Here is a 23950-nt window from a genome sequence, read left to right as displayed (position 1 = left end):
GGGGATCCCGAGGCGTTCCCAGGCCAGCTGGGAGATGTAATCTCTCCAGCGTATTCTGGGTCTTCCCCGGGGTCTCTTCCCAGTTGGACGTGCCTGGAAAACCTCCAGTGGGAGGCGTCCAGGAGGCATCCTAATTAGATGCCCGAACCACCTCAGCTGACTCCTTTCGACGCGAAGGAGTAGCGGCTCTACTCCAAGCTCCCTCCTGATGACTGAGCTCCTTACCCTATCTCTAAGGCTGAGCCCAGCCACCCTACGGAGGAAGCTCATTTCGGCCGCTTGTAGCCGCGACCTTGTCCTTTCGGTCACGACCCAGAGTTCGTGACCATAGGTGAGGGTAGGAACGTAGACCGAGTGGTAAATTGAGAGCTTTGCCTTCCGGCTCAGCTCCCTCTTCACCAAGACGGTCCGGTGCAGCGCCTGCTTTACTGCTGCAGCTGCACCGATCCGCCTGTCGATCTCCCGCTCCATCTTACCCTCACTTGTGAACAAGACCCCGAGATACTTGAACTCCTTCGCTTGAGGTAGGCACTCCGTCCCCACCTGGAGCGAGCAATCCACCGGTTTCCGGCAGAGAACCATGGCCTCAGATTTGGAGGTGCTAACTCTCATCCCCGCCGCTTCACACTCGGCTGCAAACCGCCCCAGTGAATGCTGGAGGTCACGATCCGAGGAGGCTAACAGGACCACATCATCTGCAAATAGCAGAGAAGCGATCCCGAGACTGACGTTCTCCGCCCCCAGGCTGCGCCTAGATATCCTGTCCATGAAAATCACGAACAGGACCGGTGACAAAGGGCAGCCCTGGCGGAGGCCAACACCCACCGGGAACGTGTCTGACTCATTGCCGAGAATGCGGACACAGCTCCTACTGCAGTCGTACAGAGACCGGATCGCCCGTTGTAGCGGGTCCGGCACCCCATACTCCCGCAGCACTGTCATAGGACAGTATGTCAAAAAGTTCCTTGAAAGAATTCATAGTAGAGTATGTAGAAAATAGTAGGTAGTATGCAACAATGACTATAAGTCAGTATATATTGACAAACTCCATTAAAAAAAAACTGATCACATTTTTGTCAACAGCTCATTTGACAGACTGACTTTTATGACAGACTAAACCGATTTCCCCTTTTCAACATACTATAATTTGACTTTCATGACACCTTGACCTAATGCAGTAAAATGACTGATTTGACTGTCAGTTTTCTCCAATAGACTTTAAATGTGACTCAATATTCTGGTGGTTTACGCGCTGTTTGCCAGTAGGTGGTGCTTAGTCACAAGTCTTCCATAACCGTGCCCAGCAAGACACCTGTAATATTTTGGGATTGTGCTAATGCTTATGGCTTACACTACGGCACAGGTGTGGCTTGTTTCTTTCTGAAAGCTCCTTTAAAAAAAAAAGTTTGATAGATACTCAGGAGAAAATGTCCCAGTAAAACTATAATTTTTGATTCTATTGTTGTAAAAGCACAAAACCATGCAGTCTAGCCATTTTCTGATATTTGAACTAATGTGTAAGTGTTATTTCTTTAAAGTGACATGTCAACTAATTTCTTCAATTTAACAAGTTCAAAAACCAATTTGTAATTATCAGAGTTTTATCAACTCTGAAAGTGGAAAGTATATAATGTTATGACATCTACATCCTCCACACACATCAGAGTAAGTATTTTTAGTCTTTTCAGGCAATGTCATTAACAGCGTACCTGCTGGATGGTGCAACATTTGTGTTTACTGAAAAATAAGCAATTCCATCTCACATTACACAGTTCAGTGAACAAAGCAAGTGTATCCACAGCAATTTCAGTTTATTAAGACCTACAATAGGAAATCCCAAAAGTAGCTAGGGGGGGGGGGGGATTAGCAATATACTCTCGTAAGGGTAAAATCACATCAGCAAAACGCAGTTAACTGGTTATGAATTCATAAAGAGCAAGTGGGATTAAAAAACAAAAGTACATTTAAATTAACATTCACAAAAGATAATAAAAGAGCAAGTGAAGCGACAGTAAAACATAATGAGTGCCTCTATTAAGCAGCCCACAATACACAGGTTAGTATAGCATAATTTGCAGACTTTATACAGCACTTATACCTTTTAGTCCACAAGTAAGTTACTAAATGGTGGAGAACATCCAATACACACATCTTGATTGAACATGGAAAGTAATACCTGATAAGAACCTTAACATTTTCAGACCCCATGACTTTGTAGCGCCAAACAGCCACCTGTCGAGGTTAGAATCTACAACTGTCCGAGCAGGACCACCGTAGAAGTCACCTCGCTTTTAAACACACACCTAAACTCAGATCCAAGGTTTAGCATTGAAAAGTTTGTTTTTTTCCCCCTCGAATATAATAAGCACAATGCAAGTGGACGATCGCCATCACCGAGTTATAAAATAACCTCACGGCTCAAATCAGGTCGGCCACATTCATGGGCATCTCCTCCACGGTAGTGTTGTAAAACGTCTCGATGTCCCGAAGAATCCGCTTGTCTTCCTCAGTGACGAAGTTGATAGCAACTCCTTTTCTGCCAAAACGGCCGCCACGGCCAATTCTGCAGAGAGCAAAGATGAGCCACATTAAACTCACTGGAGACAGAGACTTGCATGATGATGCAATACGTGTTGCCACTTACCTATGAATGTAGTTCTCTCGGTTTGTAGGAAGGTCGTAGTTAATGACCAAGGAAACCTGCTGGACATCAATCCCACGAGCCTGAGGAGGAAAGTAAGATGAGTAACAACATTCACAAAATGTTTTCAGTTATAGGAGCGAGTTCCGCTTGCGTTTGTCGCTCGTATCAAAGTAACAGATTTCTACAGGAGAGAAACCCATTGTGGAGTACCAGCCCTAATCTGCCCAAAGTTTCGACTGCTTGGTCACTTTAGGACTGTTGCACAATTAAAAACATTTGGGTTGTAACTTCATGACACATGTCCCCCCCCCCCCATACATAGACCTCATACTAACCAGAAGATCAGTGGTGATCAACACTCTGCTTGAGCCCGACCTGAACTCCCTCATAATCACATCACGCTCCTTCTGGTCCATATCACCGTGCTGTAGATTGAGAATCGTTTTAGTTAGAAAAATGTGCAGCATTAATACCGATGGCATTGATCAAAATGATCAATTTAGAGAACAAACCGTACCAGAGCAGAGACGGTGAAGTCTCTAGCGTGCATCTTCTCGGTCAACCAGTCCACTTTCCTCCTGGTGTTGAGGAAGATGACAGCCTGGGTGATCGTCAGCGTCTCATACAGATCACACAGGGTGTCCAGCTTCCACTCCTGGAGATGAACAACAGTAATGCATTGTCAACTGAACACTGTTAAGCTGACAAGTCAAACATTAATATAAATCTACACTATAAAAAGCAGCTAACGTGTAACACAGGATATTGAGACAAAGGACACTGGACATTATGAAAGCGGTCCTCCTGAGCCTCATTTCCTATACTGTGCCGTTAATTTCCTTCCCTGGTGTACCCATGCTTACACGGCCACATGAGCTAAACCGGTGAGGCTTGGCTCCTGCAGTTTTAGCAGGGTGCTTTAAAGAGAAGGGACATTTGATATTCCTAACAGAGAGGCAGCTTGCTGAAACGTTACCGACCACAGTGTCACGTTATGGATAAACTCACCTCTCGCTCCACATTTATGTAGAATTGCTTGATACCCTCAAGGGTAAGCTCTTCTTTCTTCACCAAGATACGAATGGGCTCTCGCATGAACTTCTTGGTCACCTCCAACACCTCTGCTGGCATGGTGGCAGAGAGCAGCACCACCTGTTAAAAACACATAACGTGTTACCATAAGATCCAAAACACTAAACTGAGTCAATAAATGTTGCAGCATAAAGTCAAAATTCAAAGACCTAATTGTGGCACTACACCTTGAGACAGAGGCCAACGAACATTAAGAAAGAGGTTCGACCACGTCTCATTTCCAGTACAGTGTGTAATAATCTCCTTCCACGCAATACTCTGCTAGCATTATTGCATGAAACAAAATCTGAATCACACAATTATAGCAGACTTCTGTTTATGCAGAAGGGTTCCACATTAAACATGTCAGAGTTGTACTTTAACACAAAGACTCTTACTTGAATGTTGGTGCTCTGCTTCTGGAAGATCTCGTAGATTTGGTCTTTGAAACCCCGGCTCAACATCTCGTCAGCTTCGTCCAGGACAAACATCTTGATGCATTTTGCAGCTGCGCAGAAACGTGGCATTAAGTCAAGCTTTTATTTGTGAAATGAAGAGACTGTTTGAGAAAAATATTCTGTTTACTAGTTACACTTACACAAATGTCCCCTGTTGAGCATGTCAAACACGCGTCCTGGTGTGCCGACCACAATGTGAGGGGCCTCAGCCTGGAGCTTCTGTATTTCACTACGGAGATCCGTCCCTCCGATGCACGCGTGGCAGGCTGACCCCATGTAGTCCCCCAGAGCCAGAATGACCTTCTGGATCTAATGAGTTGGGCCAGGGCCATAAAACACACCACGTCAGGATAAAGTGCGATACAGACGGCGTGACATTCCCACAGTGTGTGGAACTGTTCAAAGTGATCAGTAAAATACAAGAAAATCTCCATAGAAGAGTCAGTCCCGAAAGATGGTATGCCATCATATCACTCAGTGTTCCACAGCAACATGTGAATACTTCAACCCACAATCAAAGCCAGATCTTAGACCAATGCAGCCATGGACAGAGACTACACCAATCTTAAGAGGATACTGTTACAATTTCAGAATTTTGAGAAGTTTCGAAAGAAGGGTACCTTAGTAATTGAATCAGTGTCCTCAATATGCTGTCTAGGTCTGAGATACTGTGGAGGTCAATGACCTCAGAAACAGCATACCTGCTGAGCCAGCTCTCTGGTGGGAGCCAGCACCAGAGCCTGAGTCTCCTTCAGCTCTATGTCCAGCTGCTGCAAGATAGAGATGGCAAACGTGGCCGTCTTGCCAGTGCCCGACTGGGCCTGGGCAATGACATCATAGCCTGAGGGCAAGGACACAAATATTAGTTACAGTGAGAAAAGATGTCTTTTAACTCATTTTTACAATTGTGCATTTATATTTTTATACAACAAACATGACAATATGTCAAGTTTGATCGCCTCCCTGCAGTAAACAAGAAAGTGTATAAAAACAACAGTATTGAGTGATCAGTAAGAAAAAAGATATCCCCATTATTGGGTAAGTCCCGAAAGATGATCAAGCATCACTTCACTCAAAACATGAACAATACACTTGTCAGTTAAATACGTTTCTGTACCTTTGATGCAAGGTATGATGGCCCTTTGTTGAATGGCAGATGGTTTTTCAAAACCATATGCATATATTCCCCTGAGAAGAGTCTCCTTCAGGTTCATATCATCAAAGTTGTCCGTAATCTCGGTCCAGTTGCTCTGAAGTGAAAAAGGAAAAAGATACTGAGTGTACGCACACCAAGTCCATGCTGGAGGTATATTTATATGCATTTCAGCAGTGAAAAAAAATTATGATTGATGTAATTTTGTCGTATTTATTACCTCGATGACACCATCAGGCTCCATTCCATCTGGCCCCCCATGGTCTTTTGAACTGTAAGAAAAGTGGCAGGTGATAATTTACTTTTAAGTCAACTCACAATCATATTACCATCACAAAAAATGAAGAGATTTATTCAGGGTAGAATAACTACATGTTAATGTCATCACAATTTAAGTTTGACATGTTTATGCATCTCTATAAACCGTTAAAATACCTGTCCTGTTATTACCCTGTAACCTTGCCTGAAACTGAGCAATTGTCATCTGCATGATTCCACAAACGGTGAATATTCACAGAGCCATGTGCCTCAAATCTCAACATTAACGCCTCGGTCGAGCTTTGCAGCATTTTCCTGTTTCTTTCCCATGAAAGGGAGCGCTGCAGCCTGGGCGATGATGCAACACTGATCTGGTCTTAAGCTTATAAAGCCCTCCCACCCAATTATCTTTTTAAATGACATTGCAGGGGAGCAAATCGGAGACCAGCATTTTGCAATTGATTTGCAACTCTTTGGCACAGCATTGTTCATTTGAACTAGTTTAAAGTAAAAGTCTGAAGACATGTTTCACCTCCCTCTGCTCAGGCTGTTGCCATCTAGTCTCCCCCTCTAAAGGGGTGAGGAGATGACGGCCTAGTCTGGATGACGTAATGCCGGTCTGATGCATCTAACCCCCACGAGGAACGAGCTTTTGGAATTACAACTTTGGGGTACCGTTTCCCATATTGACTCGCATTTGAAAAAGTGTCTGCAAGTTAGATTTCTTTTTTTATGTTTCGGTCTTAATTTATAAAATGCGTTTTTTGTTAATTGCCCATACTCCGTTCACGTGTATGGGACCGAGGGTGGGCCGAGGGCTGGGAGACGACATTTAAAGGAATAGTTTAAGCGCATGCGCTACAGGGCCATGGATGCCGAACTTTTTTTAGGCTTTATGAGACACTAAGCTACTTTAATGGGAATAAACAGAGCTCCGCCACCAACGATGTACCCACAATCTCTTTACAGAGTCCGGGGCTTTGCTGGACGCACGTGTCAAATCCCACGAGGGCTCTATTACCTGCTCCTCCATAAATTACCGATGATGGGACCCTTAAATGTTAGAGGCCTGCTCATACGACCACCGATGATGGGGATTCATGTCAATTTGAGAATCAAACGCGTTAGTCAATATCTCGGACAGTTGGGCCTGTGGAGCCAACGGTGGTTTCCGGTGCCTAACTAGGCCGAGTGGTAGCCAGGCCCAACGGTTACTCCGACCAACAACCACCGGCTTCGACACCAAAGTAAATAAAAAAACAAAAACACAACCCAGTTTTAATAACTTCCATATCGAGTTAAGAAAAAGCAACCAAATCCAAACAGCTAGTAACGTTTGTAAATTCTGTGTAGCTAACCGTTACAAGGCTAGCATCACTGTTAGCAACCCAATCGCCCTCACAGCGGTTGGGGCCCAACTAATGTTAGCTAGATAACAAATAATTCGGCCTCGTGCACACAACCATGGCACTCTTAAGTGCCCATGAACCATAAACTATTATTTATTTTTATTAATGTACCAATTGTACGATTGTTACCTGTTGTAATCAGCAGACTCGCTAGACATGATCCGTTCCCAACTTCAGCATGCGACTGGAAAGATCGCTGATGGCAATGCCAACTGCTTTTATGCAGCCGGACTATTTTCCCTGTTGAAGTGAAAATGCTCAGTTTCGTCAATAATATAGCCTCAGTTGACTGACTTAATGTTTAGATCACACTAACTTGTATTCACTATCTGATTTTAACAAATATATCTTACAATAACCATTAAAAATGTGAAAACTAATCCAGACTATATTTTTTAGCGGAAGGATATTGCAGTAATAAGTAGTGCTTGGGCTGCTACAGTGTCCCTGAAAGGACAAAACTAGTCATGACAAGGTTGCGCAATATCTTTTTTAGAGAGGGTTCGTGTGAGGCCGATACAAGGGGTGTTAATGAAATACAGTTGCAGTAATGATACAATTACGGAGTTCATGAAATACAATTAATGTGACATTAAAATGTACTATGTGTAATGGAAGAGGTGCAGCAGAGGGAGAAGTGGTACATTGCACATCTTCAAGAAACCTGATTACACAGACAAACTTGTCTCACTCGTCTTTATGTGGCACAATGTTGAAAAAATTGGCAAGTTTTCAGTGTTGCAAACTTCCACTGCTGGACTTGACAAACTCCAAATTGACATTTATCAAATATAATTTTCTCTGCAGTTTTCTTTCCACCTATCATTTTAAACTGATCATTAGACTATAACCAACATAATGTATTATGCTTTTCTTGTGTTTTCCTTAGTGACCAATTCAAATGACCAGTTCATGTCTCTATTGCCCTGTGTTACCCTTACCCTTCTCACCTCATATGTTTTGTTTGTTTGAAGGCCTGCCTATACCTGGAGGATCTGCACCCTCTTCTGCGTTAGAACCCATTTAACCTGCGTCTGCAGATTATACTGTTTCCCCCCAGATGTGGATGAAGTTCTCGTTAATCCCCGATTGAACAAGTAGTGTGCATGGAATTCCCTGTGATATCAAAGTCTGTACCCTTTTTAGAACTGAACTCGAATCTGAACATTCGATCCCTCCCACTAAAGTAACATCAGTTGTATGCCCTTGTCTGCTGAGTGCCTATAACGATCTGTCTTCCTGTAAGGCAGTGATGTAAAGTAACAAAGTACATTTAATCAGGCACACTTGTGAGGTATACCCGAGTAGTTCCTTTATGCACCTCCAGTTACATAGGTATTTTGAAGGTTAAAGTTTTCATAAAAAAACATATGAGCACCTTTACGTACACCAGTATAGTTTTAACTAACTACAGTAGTATTAGCTCCTCCTCTGTCACAACATGCTTCTTACACAATACATTAGAAATAATCCAATAATATGAAATCTATTTTTCATGAATTCAATAATTACTCTCTAAAAAGGGCTATTCTGCAGTTTTATTTTTGGACACCTTATTGCATTTAGCTGATAACTTGTATTTTTACTTATGTAACGTTTTTAATGCAGACCCTTTGTAATGGGGTATTGCTACTTTTACTTAAAGCTACGAGGACCTTTGATTTGTCTCTATTGCCCTGTGTTACCCTTACCCTTCTCACCTCAGAAGGTCTCTTGTCCACAGAGTCTCTTGTCTCAAGGTCTCTTGTCCACAGAGACCTTGACTTTGGCGGTCTCTGTGGACAAACGCGTAGTGTTATCGAGCACTGGAATCCCTTTAATATAACTTGTATTTATTGACAGCAGGATCTGACAGTCTCCATGTGCAGTCCCGGTCCCTTTCCAACAATATGGCCTGGGCCTCCAGTCGTGCGGTGTCATTGTTGGCTCCCAGCGAGGCAAAGCTCTGCTCCTGGTCGGAGGAGGAGGTACTGCTGCCGGGTGTGGAGCTCTTCCCCTCCAGGAGCTCACATAGGCTGTTACATAACAAGTTCAAAGCTCCTCAACTGTAAGTAAAGGACTTCAATACCTCTTCCACCAATCAGGGGCGTGACCAAGGTGTGGCTACCCCTGAAATCTGATTGGCCACATAGGTGCTGATAGGGCAGATAGCAAATCTGCCCTATTAGAGGCAGGACCTTATAGTTTAAACAGATGAATGTAAAAAGCTAACTTTTTAAGTAAGTTAAATTAACAGTTAAATTATATATTTTCCTCCCTGTCTGCCCATCTTGTATTGTGGACAAAGAGCTGATAGTTCGGCCTTAGATATTCAAGAGACATCTTTAGTGAAAGCCGGTCAGATCAATGCTATTCCTACCCTGCAGAAGTCAGTGGCCAACGTGGGTCACCCCAGTTAAGAAGTGTGGACACGCCACTGTCACCACTGTACACGTCTGTAACATGCAGATCATGTGTGGTCTGTTTCACTGGCCCAATTCATCTTGGATGTTTTCTATATATTCCGGCAATACCCTTAAGCTCAAATAAGAGCAGTTTTGTGTCTTGCATATTACAGTAATCCGTACTTTACCTTTATTACAGAACAATGCTAGTGTACAAAGAGAGAGGTTTTTGAAAATTGTATTTCTTCTTTTAGGAAGGCAAACAATAATAATTTAGAAAAAAAAAAAAAGTACATTTTCTTAAGTTCTGACACCAAAGCAGAACAGTGGTGTGTACTTTGCCTCTAATGCACAATGGTGAAGTAGTTGGAGAAGAGTTCCTCGCCTGCTGTAATGTCTCTGAGTGACACAAGGACAACACAGCGTAGAGGCCTCTGTGCCTCATGGCTGTAGTTGACATTAGGCAGATACTGGCGGAGCCGGATGGGAAAATTGTCCGGCACATCGTATTCCTGGTAGCACACGTTAGCAGGCGTCTCGTAGGAGCAGTTGTTCACGTACTGACCAACAGCAAGTGGGTTTTGTGGGGTGGATGTCAGCCAGCTGGTGTCACTCATAATGAAAGGCCCCATTCTGTCCCTGCCACTGCATGACTTGAACACCATTTTGGAGATGCCTTTGTCATTTCCATCAATCAAGACACCATCAATACACCTGAATACAAAAGGGTTTCTGATGGACTGGAGGAGAATTGGCTCATAGGCTTGATAGACTGTGCCGGGATACATGGCCACTGTAGCTCCTTTGGGTACACATCCTTTGGTGACAAACACTCCAGTTCCTGCAGAGGGTAAAGAGCTAGGTTGCCGGTCAAGGCAGAATCCCAGTGACTGTAACATGACATCATCTCCACACACTGAACTTCCTCCACACTGGTCTTCTTCACTTGTTACTTGCCCGAGAAAGTGATTTTGAAGAGCTCGGAGCTGCCCATGATCAGCCCCATGACTCCTGAGCAGGACTCTGAAGAGCTGCAGCAGGCTCCGTGAAACCTCCTCATCCGGGACTAGTTTGTCTTTCGAGCGCTCTGTCACCTTCCGCAAAGTTTTCTCATTTCTGGACAGGTTCAGTGCAACCCAAGGTACAAACCTGTGTCTGTACGATTTCCATTTGTTCTGAAATCTTGCTAGAGCAGTTCTAAACATCCAGATAGACGTCTGGTAGGTCGGACATAGAGGAAAGAGCAATTTTTCTTGAATTCTAGAGTCACTTCCTACATGTTGCTCCTAAATAAAAGCACAATTTCACCCATATCCGTCAAACTTTGACAAAGTGTTTTTTCACTTAATCACATGTGTGTAAAATGTATTGTGTACTGACTAGAAAATAAAATAAAAAAATCACTTTAGGATGTGGTATAACCAAGGAGCGACCAATGTTGTACTTTTATTTTAGTATATGATGCTTCAACCGGAAGAACTTTTCCCGTGCTTCTTAAAACTTTACACGCATTAGCCAGCTGGATGGGCGGAAAGGGAGTCGGGCAAAGACAAACATGGTAAGAAATGGTCGTTTTTAATCTGGTCCTCTGATGCAGATGTAAACAGTGGTCGCAAACACAAAGTATCACTTTGTTGTGAGTCATACAGTCAAGCAGCTGGGCTAAGTACCTCACATTCCCTTTATACAATGAAAACAAACGCTGCTCTCGGCATTAGCATTGGCTAACTAGCTCACGGTGAGCCTAGACAGCTTGCCTAGTTAGCTAACGTTAGCTAAGCTTGCTAGCCTTTAAGCCAACTGACAATCAAAATTAGCCAACGTTACACACACTGCATCAGCATCAGCTATGTATTGTTGTCGAGGCGACGTTATGACTAGCTTGGTTGTTCAATGTTATCATAAATGTAAAGATGCTAGCCATCGAAGGCTAGCCAGCCATTCAACACGTTTCAAGTCGGGTCTCTACTGTCAGGGGGACATGCTATTGCTGGTTATCTTATTGTTGTTATTAAACGTGATAATCAATGATTCCATGTTTATTTAGCGAACAGCTAGCCCAATATTATGTTGGATTGAGTACTGCAGGCTAACATTACATTTTTGACAACTGATAAATAAGGTTGTTTTTGCTATTGCTGTTCTTTGCACTAACGTGAGTCTATTCGTGTGTTGCAACAACAAGTGTTTTGTATGTCTTTGTGCAGAACAAGCTGAAGTCCTCACAGAAGGATAAAGTTCGTCAGTTCATGATTTTCACACAATCCAATGAGAAGACCGCACTGACCTGTCTGTCACAGAATGACTGGAAGCTAGATGTTGCCACGGATAAGTTTTTCCAAAATCCAGAGCTCTATGTTTCACATCTAAAGGGGGCCTTAGACAAGAAGAGGCTCGATCAACTGTACAACAGATATAGAGGTATGAGATGTTATAGACAGTATAAGAATGCATCATATGTTATATAATAATGACTGTTAATCGTTGGCTGGAAAGTAATTAATCAAGCACTCTTCACACCCTAATATTTAGATCCTCATGATGATAACAAGATCGGCATTGATGGGATCCAGCAGTTCTGTGACGACCTGGCTCTGGACCCAGCCAGTATAAGTGTCCTCCTCATAGCCTGGAAGTTCAGGGCAGCAACACAGTGCGAATTTTCAAAACAGGAGTTCATGGATGGCATGGCAGAACAGGGGTGAGAATGAATCTTCAGATGGTACAAACAATCATGAAACTCCATCTGTTTGATGTAAAGAGGACTTCATTGTCTAACTCACAGAGCTACTATACTTTATATAATATTATATGTAGACATATGATGTGCAGAAACATGCTTATCAGTGTAAAGGCTTCTAGGCTTTGTTTTAGAAGGTGTCAAGTACAAACTGATTGATTAATTGTAGGTTTGACAAAGTTACCATTATACATAAACCTTATGAATTGCTAAGGTTTACAACAAACAATGATGATTGCACTGTAGAAACAGTCTGCTTTGTGTTCCCCCAGGTGTGACAGCATAGAGAAGCTCAAAGCTCAGCTGCCAAAGATGGATCAAGAGTTAAAGGACCAAGGGAAATTTAAGGACTTTTACCAGTTTACATTTAATTTTGCAAAGAATCCGGGCCAGAAAGGTTTGGGTAAGGATCGTTTTAATACGTCTCATCATCAACTGTTTATTTATTTAGTGTATATTGAGCTTTTTCTGGTTATCTTACAGATTTAGAAATGGCAATTGCATATTGGAATTTAGTACTGGCTGGAAGATTCAAGTTCCTGGAGTTGTGGAACAAATTTTTAGTTGTAAGTCGATCACTCAGAATTCATTTAAAAATGCAAACATTGTTACTTCTCGTTGACTTTTTTTTCAACTTGGCTCGACATCTTTTGCAGGAGCACCACAAAAGATCAATTCCTAAGGACACTTGGAACCTCTTACTTGACTTCAGCACTATGATCACAGATGACATGTCGAATTATGACGAGGAAGGTTTGTAGCGGCAGTCGGCTAAAAGTGAACCCATGTATCACTGTGTGGATGCAAGTGTCTGTGACCTGTAATTCTTCCTTCCCAGCCTAGTAGAACAGGTGCCTCTACCCTGCTACACACAGGCCTATTACAGTATCAAATGATCAGATCAGTCCATAATCATGTCTTCACACATTGTGGAGTCAATTCATTTAATCTGTTTTATTTCTTCTTTCAATAGGCGCATGGCCTGTCCTTATTGATGACTTTGTGGAGTTTGCACGACCACACATCGGGACCAAAAGCACGGCAGTTTAAGCTCTCGCTATGGGAACATCCATGTGAGGTTTCTGAAAACCAGAGAGCGCAGTGAACGGAGGACAAGAAGACCGCACTGAGCTGAGAACTATGTTGCCTTTTCAACCCTCAGGACTGAAATATTTTACACAACAGAGACTTTATATATGTGTGTGTGTATTTACATATATATATATATAAAAAGGCATATCTCTTTGTTGGTCAACTTGTGGTGGTTTGGATCTTTTTATCTTAAGTATTGGGCTTTTTGTGTGCGCTCAAGCCAACTAGAGAGGAGTCACCGTCTTGGCCCAGTGATGTGGTTGGGCTCCGCTCAAAAGCAGGTAGATAGACACACTTTTGAACTGTTATCTAAACATGAGGGTTCGCGAGGGGATGTTGTTCTTTAAATATTGAATTTTAATACTCTTGTGTGCATTCCTGTTTTTGTTTTATGATACATTTGTGCGACAAGTCAGTATAAAACATTGATTGTAATTTTTTAAGCATAATGCTGTTTGTTTAAACACATGTATAAAGATAAAATAAATGTTTCAATTTGGTATCTTTAAAGCTGCCAGGCCTTTGTATTTCTGTGTTTTAAAAAAAAAAAAAAAAAAAAAAAGGGAAGTCATTAAGAGGTAATTCTCAGTAACACCTGGTTAGGTAATACTTCTGATTTAGGGCATATATACCTTCTCTACTAAATGAGAAGAGTGCTTTTGAGTTGTGAGGTCAAATACCATCACAAGCTGAAAACCTCACTTCAACACCAATGATGTTTTGTTAGTGACTTCATAAAGCTCGTGGTTTATGAATGGCAGGTCATTTTCTTCGGCTTGGAGAAGTTCGTATAACTGAATTTTAAGCTGACACCGGACAATGTTCGGTTTTGGTATTTTAAATTATACATAAGTGATTATACTTTTAGGGAGAAACCATATGCAGAAGTTGAGGTATTCTTTTGGACATACTTGGCTCTCTTTATACTGTCTGTGTACGATACGTTGTGAGTTAACGCGTGTCATTGTATGTGTTGTATAGCTCAACAGCCTCCACGTTGAACGTTTTTGACACTGTTAATTGCCTCGCGCTGCCTCCTTGTCGCGATAACATTTTAAGGCTCAAGCGGTTGCTAAGAGCCACTGTCAACAGACAGCGTGGTAACAGTCGACTGGAGAAACAAACGACTGATCGCAGCAGAAACAGTTATCACTTTGATTGAACATTGTTGTTACTCTGTAGAGTCTTAGGAAAATGTCGGGCATTACAGATACGGGCTGGGACGAGGGCTTTGCTGTCCCTGAATCCAACAATGAAAACCAGGCTCTGATAGAGGAGGTGAGTGTGGGGACGTTATGACGCTAGTTATCTAGTTTATTTTAGTAACGTTAGCCATGTAACGAGTTACTGATAGTGCTGTGTAGCACTGTTAACCTAACGTGGTCAAACTAAGTTAATTGGTTCATTTAGTTATCGTCAAACGCTAAAAAAAAAAAGAAGATCAATTCAACCGTCTGGTCATCGTTCCGAAATGATATCTGCAGACCCAATGACTCATGAGTTATGCTTTTACTTTTTATAATCTGAGGGAAAAGGTTGCCATACAAACGTGTTTTTTTTCTTTCATATAAAGTAAACATGAAACGCTGAAAATACGATTTTAAAATGTGTCAAAAATGTCTCTGTAATTCCTGTATTACAAGATGTTTACCTGTTTGTATGTGTGTTTGTAGGCCTGCATATTTGCTTATTGTTAAGGGATATGTTCTCTATATTTCATGTTTCTCATTGAACTGTGATGCCTATTTGAACTTTTGTCTGAAGTTGATATTTTTACTTAAAATAATCAAATTTATAGATTCCAGGTCATGTGGCACACTATCAAAATCTACATGGCTCACATGAGCTGCATTAGTAACTTTTATATAATGCTCTACATTGCAACCATATTGTAATAATTACATTATTAGCCATGTGGCTCTATAGGATTCACAAGTTGTAACGTGTGTCACAAGTCAAATGTTTGTATCTGCATGTAGTGATGGGCAAAACATATAAGACAGCTGACAAGAACAAACATGCTGCAGACTGTGTGTCATATATGTTGTGCTTTTATTATGATGACTTTCTCAACAACAGATTCGTAAAAAAGAGACAGACTTGATGCAACTGGGAAACCAACTTGAGAAAAACAAGGATCAAAATCAGTTGAAGACCGAATTTCTCAAAAATGTTGAACAAGAGCTGGATAATACTGAGGTAGGTTTATCAGAATGCGTTGTGTATTTATTAAATGTCAGACAGATGTGTGTCTCCTCTTGTAATTGGGTTATAGTCACAGTATCGGGGTGTGTTGTTCATTTCTCTTTTTGATTGTCCTGAACACAGGCTCTGTGCAAGGCAAAGGAAAGGGAAGGAGAGTTGGAAAAACACCTCACCGCCCTCGCAGAAAGGGAGAAAGGTCGCCTAGCGCAGGATACTGCTAAGATGGAGAATGATGATAGATCTTTAGAAGAAAGGAAGAACATGCTAGAGGTCTATACCATCCACAACATATATACTTTAACAGAGAAACAAGTATAGCTGTTTGGTGCTAAAATACTACTCAATCTTTCAGAACCATATCTTCAAGGCCAAACAGAAGCTAGAGGAGTTCAGGAACCAGATGAACTGGGACCAGCAGACCATGGATGCCTTTTTAGAGGACTCGGCACGTAAAGACGAGGACACGATGGCCATCATCAAGTACGCCCAGCAAGATGAGCAGAGGATCAAGGTGAGGAGAAAAGGGCCGTATGAAATAAGCATCAACAGGCTGTGCACCTGTTCTGTTTTCAGTAAACTAAAATGCTGTTTACAACTTCCTGAACTAAGACCTTTGTAATCTCTTCAATATAGTCGCTCACTCTGGCTCTGGAAAAGAAGACACTGGAGGCCAATGAAAAGCGCAAAGCACTTGACAAAGAATTGACCGAGACTGTATCCGCACAGGTACTATAAGAAAACACTGTACATTTAAAATCTTTTAAGACTTTCACATTGTCTACGAGAATATACTTTTGTTCTGCTTTCCAAACAGATTGCTTTGGATAAAACTACAGAAAATTTGCAGCAGGCCCACCTGGAGTCACAGCAGCTCATTCACCAATGGGAAAAAACTATCAGGCAGATAAAGCAACGAGACGCTGAGATGCAGCAGTGTGCTCTGGTAAAGTCTGTGACGTTGCACTTCTGTTGGTAAATGACATGCTGACTGATCTAATGCATTAAAACCAAACAGAGTGAACGCACGTTGAACTGGACCGCCAAGTGAAAAGTGTTTGTAATCCCGTCTTGTTCCTTCATACGTCCAGCTACTTGCCGATGCCAACCAGAACATCAGGGAGAGGAATGGCACCATCACAGAGAGGAAGCACTTGTTGGATACTCAGAGGAACAACAACAAGGAAATTGAGAGGAAGATAACCATGGCCACCCGACAAGCTGTCAAGCTGCGGCAGGATTTGAAGGAGCAGGAGAATAACTGCAGCAGGCTGAAGGATGAGGTCAACTTTTGAATCCCGCTAACAAATATTTTTCGTTTTGTGCATAGCTGAATGTGCGCTCAAAGAATGCTTCAATTGAGTTTTAGAAGAATGTGTGAATTGATTGTCTTGTGTCTTAAAGCTTGATAGTTGCAAAGGCCGACTGGACAGATCAAACTCCGATGTGGAGTCTGGGACGTCCCAAATATCCAGAATGAAGAAAGACATCCAGGATAACAATGACAAGTCAGTGAAATCTTACAACACATGTCTGTTGCTATATTACTACTCTAGCTTTAATACACAAGCTCCGTCTGTATGTGTGTGTGTGTGTGTGTGTGTGTGTGTTGTAGACTCAAGAAGGCCCGGGCCTACAATGTTGCACTGGAAGAGAAGCTGACGGTTGTGACTCAGACAGCCCTTAGTGAGGAGGAGAGAGCGGACCAGATGGACCAGCTCCTCAAGGATGAGGAACACACAATCAAGGTAAGCAGCCTGACAATCCTGAAACATAAACCGCTACTTTGCTATGTTGGCAGCTGGAAAATAACTGTTGTTTAAAGCATTAATAGATTTTTTTTTAGTTCCTCATCTCAGGACCATTTTGCATCTCAGAACACTCATTGGTTTTTCTTTTCTGATGGCTTTAGGCACAATCAAAACACAAGCTGGTTAAGCTATGAATTTAAAGCTGCACTAACTGCTATCATGCTATATACAGGACTTCATACCCTGTGATTGGTGGATGTTTTTAGTGCTTTATGTGACGTGAGCTGCAGACACTTCACAAACAATGAACAACAAATATTTTCTTTAGTTCTTTAATTAACAGCTAATGTTCTCCTGAAAACACAATAACTGACCATCAATCAAATATGAGACCGTTCTGCTTTCTGTAAAGATGCAAATACATTAAATACTAACTAAACTAACTCTGAAACTAAATGTGGATTTAGAGAACCCCCAATTTCACTGAGCTCAAAATGATACAGATTTCTTCTGTTACTGTGTAACCCTGTCATTTCTGTGCTGTGCTGTAGGATTTGGATGTCCAGCTGCGTGACCTCAGCGAGGAGCTTTTTCGTCGTAAAGAGTGTTTGCAGGCTCTCAAGACAAAAGAGAAGGATTCTATCGCACAGATTTCAAGGAGTAAATACAGCATCACCAGCCTGGACCACCAGCTCAGAAAGCTGGAGAAGGATTTAATAAGACAGCAGATGATCATGAGTGAACAGGCACGCTTACCAAAAAACACACACAAATGTGACTTTCTACAATCAAACTCCCCATCTTTCCCATCTGGTGCTAAACTCTACAATGGTGACACAGATACTCAGACTTTCCTTTCATTCTCCTGCATTGTGTAGGACGCACAGATCTTCGGCCTGGCTAGAAAACAGGCACGGCTGCAAGACGACGTTTACACAGACGAAAAACAAACGCTCGACATAAAGATTGCTGAGCTACAGAAAGCCCTAGAGGAGAAGAAGAACACAGCCAACATGCTTACCAACACGGTCAAGGAGTCTGAGGTCAGTTTGATTGTTTGTCCCCTCACCGGGAAATAATCCCCTCTCACGCATGTCTTTGTCTCTGACAGGATGATATTCGCTATTTGAGGAAAGAGATGGAGAAGTCAGAGGCTCAAAAGAAAGATCTGAGCGACAAGGTGGAGTTGCTCATCCTTCTCCGAAACAGCAATGAAAAGGAGCTGAAGAGACTCAGGCTCAGCAGACAGGTAACTAACTGCTGTCACTGCATATACCATAAAACCATGACCATGTGGACATACTGTGTGTGGTTCTCTTCACTATTGGTTTGATTCAAGCTCATTCCTCTTATTGCTGAAACAATTATTTATCACTATTCAAGTAAAACTACCAGACATTTAGTGGTTACAGTCAATCAACTGTGAAAGTGTAGTGTCATTTTTCTCTTTTTCATATAATTGTAAATAAAACACTTCTTTTTATGATCAATTAATCTGTCAATTATTTTTTGTGATTAATCAGTTTAGCCTGTAGATTGCAGGAAAATATAATTTATTGACATTTTAAAGAAAAACTGAGAAATGAAAAATAATTAGTGGATGATTTAATAATCACAATGGTTGTGAGTTACAGTTCTAGCTTTCACCTTTAGGACGTCAATGCAAGCTGCTCAGTAATCGACCACAGATGTCAGCGCTGTCTGTAGACACCAGATACCAAAACGCTGAGGTCGTCAGTCCGCTAATGATGTTTTTAAGGGTTTTACACTGAAATATATCCGTCATGTATCTGAAAATGAACGCCATCTGCACGCAGAACAAAACCATGCACTATGTTGACTTCACTTGTTCCCGATCAGGACAACATGGTGGAGCACTACGTCTGCAAGATAGAGGTCAAGCGTCAGAGTGATCTGCTGTACAACAAGACGGACAACGTGCTGTCCTTGGAGAAGAGGAAGCTGGAGCTGCAGAAAATCATACAGGACAGGCAGGAAGAGGTGAAGGTCTACAAAGAGATGCTCAGCCAACAGAACAAGATCAGTGAGCAGGAGAGACAGAGACTCAGGTAAAAAACAAAAAACAGCTGTGACCACAAATCCCACTCTCCTCCAGCCCACTATTTCAGTTTCATGTCATACTTGCATGATTTTGAGAACGATCACTTCATTCAGCGATTGATTTTGTGTCAGTGCTGAACTGAATGAGAAACTGTCCAAGATCGACACGCTGAAGAAACGCTTTGAGATTGCGATGCTCATGATGGCAGCTCCTGAGGGGGAAGAGCAGAAATCACAGGCTTACTACATCACAAAGGTAAGAGGTCTTTACACACACCACCCGCGTTACATACAAAAGTCTGTTGAAGCTGAACACCGGCACTTTGCATCATTGCTGTGTGCTTTCCATCAGGCTGCACTAGAGAAAGAGGAGCTCAAGCGGAAGGGAGACGGTCTGGATGCCACAATCCGCAAGATGGAGCTGGAGAATAGAGCTCTGGAGAACACCATTCAGCTGTTCGACAACAGTAACTCGACATTTCGCAAATCGCTCAACAAAGTAGAAGAATCCAGTACGTACAGGTAGACTGAATGAAACACAATCAGCAACAACTCTCTTAACAGGGATCATCAGCAGGAAGCGATTCATGTGTAATTGTCCTCTTTGTCCATATAATCAATAGAGCACCTCTCACTGATCACAGAGTCATTTAGACTGTTTCTGTTTCAGGTCCAGAGCACCAGGACAAACTGAAGCTAGAAGAGCAGTCGAGGGCAGCTGAAGAGACGCTGAAGTATAAGATAAGACAAGGGGAAGAGCTCCAACAGGACTTACAGGTTATTTCTATTTATAGCCAGTTTGAGATAAATAGAATCAGTTCCTGAACACTAAATACCTCATCCTAAAAGGTAGCATAGTCATCCCAACACTCTGCTATTTGTGTTACATTTGGAATATATCCTCCAGAGGTCAGCCTACAATTTAAACATGCCTACTGTCAACAGCATTTTAACAGTTTATAATTAAACATCATTTTAATCAATACCAAGTATGCCACTTCCTCTTTTACTATTCACACTAATTAGGTTATACTGCACTTAATATACATTTAGTAGTAATAGTTTTATGTTTTGTATTTTAAACATTCTTATTTTATTTCCAATGGGCGATCTTACGACACTAATTACTGTTGGAAATTATTGTCAGCATTTCCAGTTTTCTTTCCATATACACTCTTTGTGTATTTTTCATTTCCTTGTCAAAGCACTCTGTGCTCTCCTCTTCAGTTTCAGCTTATTATTGAGGTGTTGTTCCTGCAGTGGTACTGGGTCATGAATAAACCCACTCAACAACTCATCCAGGGAAGTTGTCTTGCTCTGAATCTGCCCCCGATGCCTTGCTGTTGTATGACATGTGTCTCTGTGCCGCTCCCCGTTTCCAGGACATGGTCACTACCTTGGAGAGTTTGCTGCAGGAGGAGAAGGTGGAGAAAGATAGAATAGAGCACAAACAGTCACTCATCAGTAAACTGAACAAAGAAATCGCTTCCCAGCAGGAGAAGGCTGTCAGAGCCACAAAGCAGGTTTGATACCTGTCCCACTTTTTCTTAACATTGGAAGTTAGGAGTGAATAAAGGTATATTGTTGTGTGTATTTACATTAGGGGTCTTTGACCACAAACATGTATTAGCTGTCACCATAACCTTTTTTTTGTGTGTGTGTCCTCTCTGTCTGATAGTGCTCTAAGCTGACTAAAGAGATCCGCTCAGGAAAAAACACCAAGAATGAGACTTTTGAGGAGCAGGACATTAAGCTGAGGGAGCTGAAAGAATTCAATAAGAGTATCAACAGCATGCTGAGTGAGGCCATGGAGGACAAACCTGACCTCAAATTAGTGTTCCAGAAATACTTCCTGCAGGTATAAAACAATCTACTCTGCATTTATTATTATTTTTTTATATTTCGAGGATCGATTTAGCATTTAGTCAAGATAAGTTGTGCTTTATTGTCATTTATGGGATTCATGGAGTTGCAAAAACACATGTCTTTACTCTGAGTGTGTTTCTCTCCTTCAGGCCGATCTGTCTCTTCCATCTGCATCGTCCACTCCTTCCAGCAGTCGAAGCTCCAAGACCAGCTTTGCCTCTCTCAGGTTAGACTTGATTCCTTCGTAATTAAACCTCTTCCAAAGAGAAAGTGATGGTGACGGTTTGAGAAAAGAAATCAGGGCGTGTTGTCAGATGGTCATGAGTTATTGGACTAATCATAAAAGTGTGCGAGAGGAAAATAATTGAATACTGCGCTTGTCAATGAAATATAACCAGTCAGCCGAAAACCACTGTGGTTGTACTGGTATGCTCCACAGTCTGATTGAGAAGAATCCATAGATAGAATTTGCTCTTCCTCTGTAGCTTTATGTTGCTGTTGTTTCTCTGTAATGTAGGTCTACTGCTTCCTCAGCCAGCAGCAGCCCCAGGGCCTCTGCACTTCACTCCCCCGTGCTGAAGACTGTGAAACTGGGCTTGGATCTGACTGTGACCTCTCCTCCTATCACCTCCTCCAGAATTTCCAGCTCTGCAAGTAGCAGCAGCAGCAGCAGGTTAAAGAACCCATAGTGATTATTACCAAACCTGTTTCACTGTTGTGAATAAAGAACAAGAGAACGAGGATTACAGTTACTTCTAGTCAGTTCTAGTTGCACAGATGAGATGATGAGATGTGATGTCTAATTCTGTAATGTGTTTCAAAGTTGTTCAGGATGTGTGGTGTCATAATGTATTTGAATGCATAAAAAAGTACATTGTTGTTCATTTTAGCATTATTGTTGTTTGTATTTCACGTTCATTGTCATTATTTTAAAGGAAGACTTGACTATCACAAAAAAGGCCAGATGTGCCCACGATATGTATATTAACAGATGTTAGTTTGACTAAAATCCTTTAATTAAAAATAAGAAACATGATCTTTGTCATTTTTTTACCAATTTTTGAAGTTTTTTTTTTGTCTCAAAACATAACTGACTCAAAGACATCTTAATAAAACGTAGCAGAGAAACCTTAGAGCTATTGTTTGCGCACATCAAAATGTGCTGCCACAACTTGCTTTTAGGTGTTTTAAGTTAAATCAAAACATTATTTTATAGCAAAAATCCCACTCTTAACCTTTTCTTTGGATAATTCACAGGGTCTGAAATGATTCTGCTTTCTGGAAGAAGCAGTAAAAAAACACCGTGCTTATGAAGCAAATCACAATTTTAGAAGAATTTGCTCGCTCTACAGGCTTAACCTCCTTCTCAGGTTTCATTGAACCGTATGTGTTTTCGTTACCTCCTTGAGATGCCAAGCCCTTTGTCGAGAAACTGAGCTATTGTTGTCTAATGCCACACCCCTCTGCATAAGGATTACCCTTCCTGGTACAGAAAGAAAGTAGCCAAATACTCTGGGGAACAGTACAGGGAACACTATTTACACTACAGATTTTACACGTTTTTTTGGAATCAAGCTTCAACATGCTGCTGCTGATTCTTTTTGCTGGGCCTCATGTGCCGCACAAATAAGTGAGTAGTTGGAATTATTGGATTAAATGTGTATACTGCGAGTACATTTATTCAGCTAAAAGTTGTAGGAAGTAGTTCAACTGTCTAGATTTGAAATAGGGCCTAATTTCTTTTAATGTTTCCGCAGTACCCGCTCGCTTTAATGTTTCCGCAGTATCCCCTTCCTTTGCTCTGGAGATAGGTAGGCCCTTGGGCGACTTCACCAACAAGTCTTTATTTACTTCAAACGGTAAGTGCATTTTAGGCTCGCACAATATGATTCAACTTGATGTCTGACATGATTTTAATGCATTTCCTTTTGTATGACCAGTTGTGGCCATCCTTGAGGCAGCTGTCAAGTCCACCCGTGAGCTAAATGAAACAACAATAGCTCCAGTCCTGGAACAGGTAAACTCACTATAACCTTGTTCACTGTCTTCACAAATAGACATTCATGTCCAATTCTGTCTTTTATTTCTATAATATTAATACGAGTCATTATTGATAGTGCTATCTGACATAATCTGTGTAGAGCACAATCCGATAACGCTCTGTAGTTATTGACTGAACGGTGGACACTGACCTGGATATGATGAATTAAAAAATCATTTGTGTCTTTTAGGTCACGGCCTTGGTCCATTATCTCCAACCTGAAGCGGAATTTATAATAAAAGTGAAGAAAATCACCAAAGTCTGAAACCTCAACACACTAGTGTCTGTATGTTTGGCTTGGCTTGAAAAAATGTTTTCTCTTTAACACTGGATAAGGAGAAGCCTCAGTGGTTTGTGATATGTTTCTAATTTCATTTACATTTTTGGGAATGCCCCTCAAGCAGGCGTACCACCACAAAAATGTCAGTCTTAGTTAATGTTTAGTTGTTGACAAAATTAAATTGAGTAAAGCCTGATTAGTTGTAAAATGTACTGCATTTGCTTTGATTCATTAAAGAGGGGTACTTACAAATGGATAATGCTGAATGTTGTCAAGTTCAAAGTATCAGAAGTTGAATCAAGATGTTTTTAATAATACTGAAAATGCCCTAAACCCCACCGCGACGTAATGGAGGGAGCTGCTGCTTTCCAAGCTCCAATAATTAAAATGACTACAACTTAAACATGAGCGTATACTGAGAGCTGTGTTATGAGCAATGTGCTAGTTTTGCTGTATAATTCAAATGACACACAGTTTATGCATCCATACATGCAATATTGTTCTGTAAAGAATGCAAAAATATAAAGATATCTTGACCAG

The 23950-nt window shown here is 41.6% G+C and overlaps 4 protein-coding genes, 1 long non-coding RNA gene and 4 other non-coding genes across 10 annotated transcripts; 3 read left to right on the top strand and 6 right to left on the bottom strand.

The window, feature by feature from the left end:
• Positions 1 to 1715: 1715 nt before the first annotated feature.
• eif4a2 (eukaryotic translation initiation factor 4A2) lies at positions 1716 to 7224 on the bottom strand. Its single transcript, XM_031855261.1, has 11 exons — positions 7123 to 7224; positions 5547 to 5598; positions 5291 to 5423; positions 4875 to 5014; positions 4314 to 4482; positions 4114 to 4223; positions 3653 to 3796; positions 3162 to 3299; positions 2980 to 3069; positions 2645 to 2724; positions 1716 to 2563 (listed from the first exon to the last, which is right to left on the bottom strand). Exons 1-11 carry the CDS (start codon positions 7149 to 7151, stop codon positions 2419 to 2421), a joined length of 1230 nt encoding a protein of 409 aa, XP_031711121.1. The 5' UTR covers positions 7152 to 7224; the 3' UTR covers positions 1716 to 2418.
• LOC116387923 (small nucleolar RNA SNORA81) lies at positions 3393 to 3576 on the bottom strand. The gene has a single exon (XR_004213045.1). It is a non-coding gene; the product is annotated as a small nucleolar RNA SNORA81 (small nucleolar RNA).
• On the bottom strand, positions 3888 to 4066 carry LOC116387924 (small nucleolar RNA SNORA81). The gene has a single exon (XR_004213046.1). It is a non-coding gene; the product is annotated as a small nucleolar RNA SNORA81 (small nucleolar RNA).
• Positions 4576 to 4649, bottom strand: LOC116387925 (small nucleolar RNA SNORD2). The gene has a single exon (XR_004213047.1). It is a non-coding gene; the product is annotated as a small nucleolar RNA SNORD2 (small nucleolar RNA).
• LOC116387926 (small nucleolar RNA SNORD2) lies at positions 5175 to 5247 on the bottom strand. Its single transcript, XR_004213048.1, has one exon. It is a non-coding gene; the product is annotated as a small nucleolar RNA SNORD2 (small nucleolar RNA).
• Positions 7225 to 9533: 2309 nt separating the features above from the next.
• On the bottom strand, positions 9534 to 10934 carry setd9 (SET domain containing 9). The gene is made up of 2 exons (XM_031854885.1): positions 10884 to 10934; positions 9534 to 10663 (listed from the first exon to the last, which is right to left on the bottom strand). Exons 1-2 carry the CDS (start codon positions 10932 to 10934, stop codon positions 9722 to 9724), a joined length of 993 nt encoding a protein of 330 aa, XP_031710745.1. The 3' UTR covers positions 9534 to 9721.
• Positions 10870 to 13715, top strand: dcun1d1 (DCN1, defective in cullin neddylation 1, domain containing 1 (S. cerevisiae)). Of its 2 annotated transcripts, none has more exons than XM_031854754.1 (7): positions 10870 to 10935; positions 11585 to 11798; positions 11910 to 12078; positions 12390 to 12520; positions 12601 to 12683; positions 12774 to 12870; positions 13091 to 13715. In XM_031854754.1, exons 1-7 carry the CDS (start codon positions 10933 to 10935, stop codon positions 13165 to 13167), a joined length of 774 nt encoding a protein of 257 aa, XP_031710614.1. In that variant the 5' UTR covers positions 10870 to 10932; the 3' UTR covers positions 13168 to 13715. The 2 variants fall into 2 exon arrangements, 1 of the variants encoding a protein (XP_031710614.1); XR_004213022.1 differs by having other exon boundaries at positions 10889 to 10935; positions 12774 to 12968; positions 13091 to 13179.
• A 136-nt stretch (positions 13716 to 13851) lies between these two features.
• Positions 13852 to 22023, top strand: ccdc39 (coiled-coil domain 39 molecular ruler complex subunit). Its single transcript, XM_031854755.1, has 20 exons — positions 13852 to 14487; positions 15289 to 15408; positions 15538 to 15684; positions 15767 to 15925; positions 16048 to 16140; positions 16229 to 16357; positions 16503 to 16694; positions 16816 to 16919; positions 17027 to 17159; positions 17714 to 17908; positions 18041 to 18205; positions 18274 to 18411; positions 19023 to 19231; positions 19356 to 19479; positions 19576 to 19735; positions 19894 to 20000; positions 20606 to 20746; positions 20902 to 21081; positions 21239 to 21315; positions 21607 to 22023. The coding sequence occupies exons 1-20, from the start codon at positions 14404 to 14406 to the stop codon at positions 21776 to 21778; spliced, it is 2829 nt and encodes a 942-aa protein (XP_031710615.1). The 5' UTR covers positions 13852 to 14403; the 3' UTR covers positions 21779 to 22023.
• Positions 22024 to 22610: 587 nt separating this feature from the next.
• LOC116387545 (uncharacterized) lies at positions 22611 to 23666 on the top strand. Its single transcript, XR_004213023.1, has 4 exons — positions 22611 to 22719; positions 22847 to 22948; positions 23030 to 23106; positions 23321 to 23666. It is a non-coding gene; the product is annotated as an uncharacterized LOC116387545 (long non-coding RNA).
• The last annotated feature ends 284 nt before the right edge of the window (positions 23667 to 23950 follow it).

Source organism: Anarrhichthys ocellatus, unplaced genomic scaffold (genome assembly GCF_004355925.1).
Source record: "Anarrhichthys ocellatus isolate YVR2014 unplaced genomic scaffold, GSC_Weel_1.0 scaffold15, whole genome shotgun sequence".
In the NCBI taxonomy this organism is placed as follows: Eukaryota; Metazoa; Chordata; class Actinopteri; order Perciformes; family Anarhichadidae; genus Anarrhichthys; species Anarrhichthys ocellatus.
The sequence above is the reverse complement of the archived record's forward strand: the minus strand, read 5'-3'. Positions and strand labels throughout refer to the sequence as shown.

Excerpts from the sequence above, each read along its gene's own strand:
- eif4a2 (XM_031855261.1), bottom strand. The coding sequence starts at position 7,151 with ATGTCTAGCGAGTCTGCTGATTACAACAG. Across the intron at positions 4,224-4,313 it reads GCTCAACAGGGGACATTTGT|CTGCAAAATGCATCAAGATG; the intron begins GTAAGTGTAACT and ends GTTTCTGCGCAG. Across the intron at positions 3,300-3,652 it reads ACATAAATGTGGAGCGAGAG|GAGTGGAAGCTGGACACCCT; the intron begins GTGAGTTTATCC and ends GTTCATCTCCAG.
- dcun1d1 (XM_031854754.1), top strand. Across the intron at positions 12,521-12,600 it reads TCCGGGCCAGAAAGGTTTGG|ATTTAGAAATGGCAATTGCA; the intron begins GTAAGGATCGTT and ends GTTATCTTACAG. Across the intron at positions 12,871-13,090 it reads GTCGAATTATGACGAGGAAG|GCGCATGGCCTGTCCTTATT; the intron begins GTTTGTAGCGGC and ends TTCTTTCAATAG.
- setd9 (XM_031854885.1), bottom strand. The coding sequence starts at position 10,934 with ATGTTTGTCTTTGCCCGACTCCCTTTCCGCCCATCCAGCTGGCTAATG. Across the intron at positions 10,664-10,883 it reads CATCCAGCTGGCTAATGCGT|GAGCAACATGTAGGAAGTGA; the intron begins GTAAAGTTTTAA and ends GCTTTTATTTAG.
- ccdc39 (XM_031854755.1), top strand. The coding sequence starts at position 14,404 with ATGTCGGGCATTACAGATACGGGCTGGGACGAGGGCTTTGCTGTCCCT. Across the intron at positions 18,206-18,273 it reads ACACGGTCAAGGAGTCTGAG|GATGATATTCGCTATTTGAG; the intron begins GTCAGTTTGATT and ends TGTCTCTGACAG. Across the intron at positions 18,412-19,022 it reads GACTCAGGCTCAGCAGACAG|GACAACATGGTGGAGCACTA; the intron begins GTAACTAACTGC and ends GTTCCCGATCAG.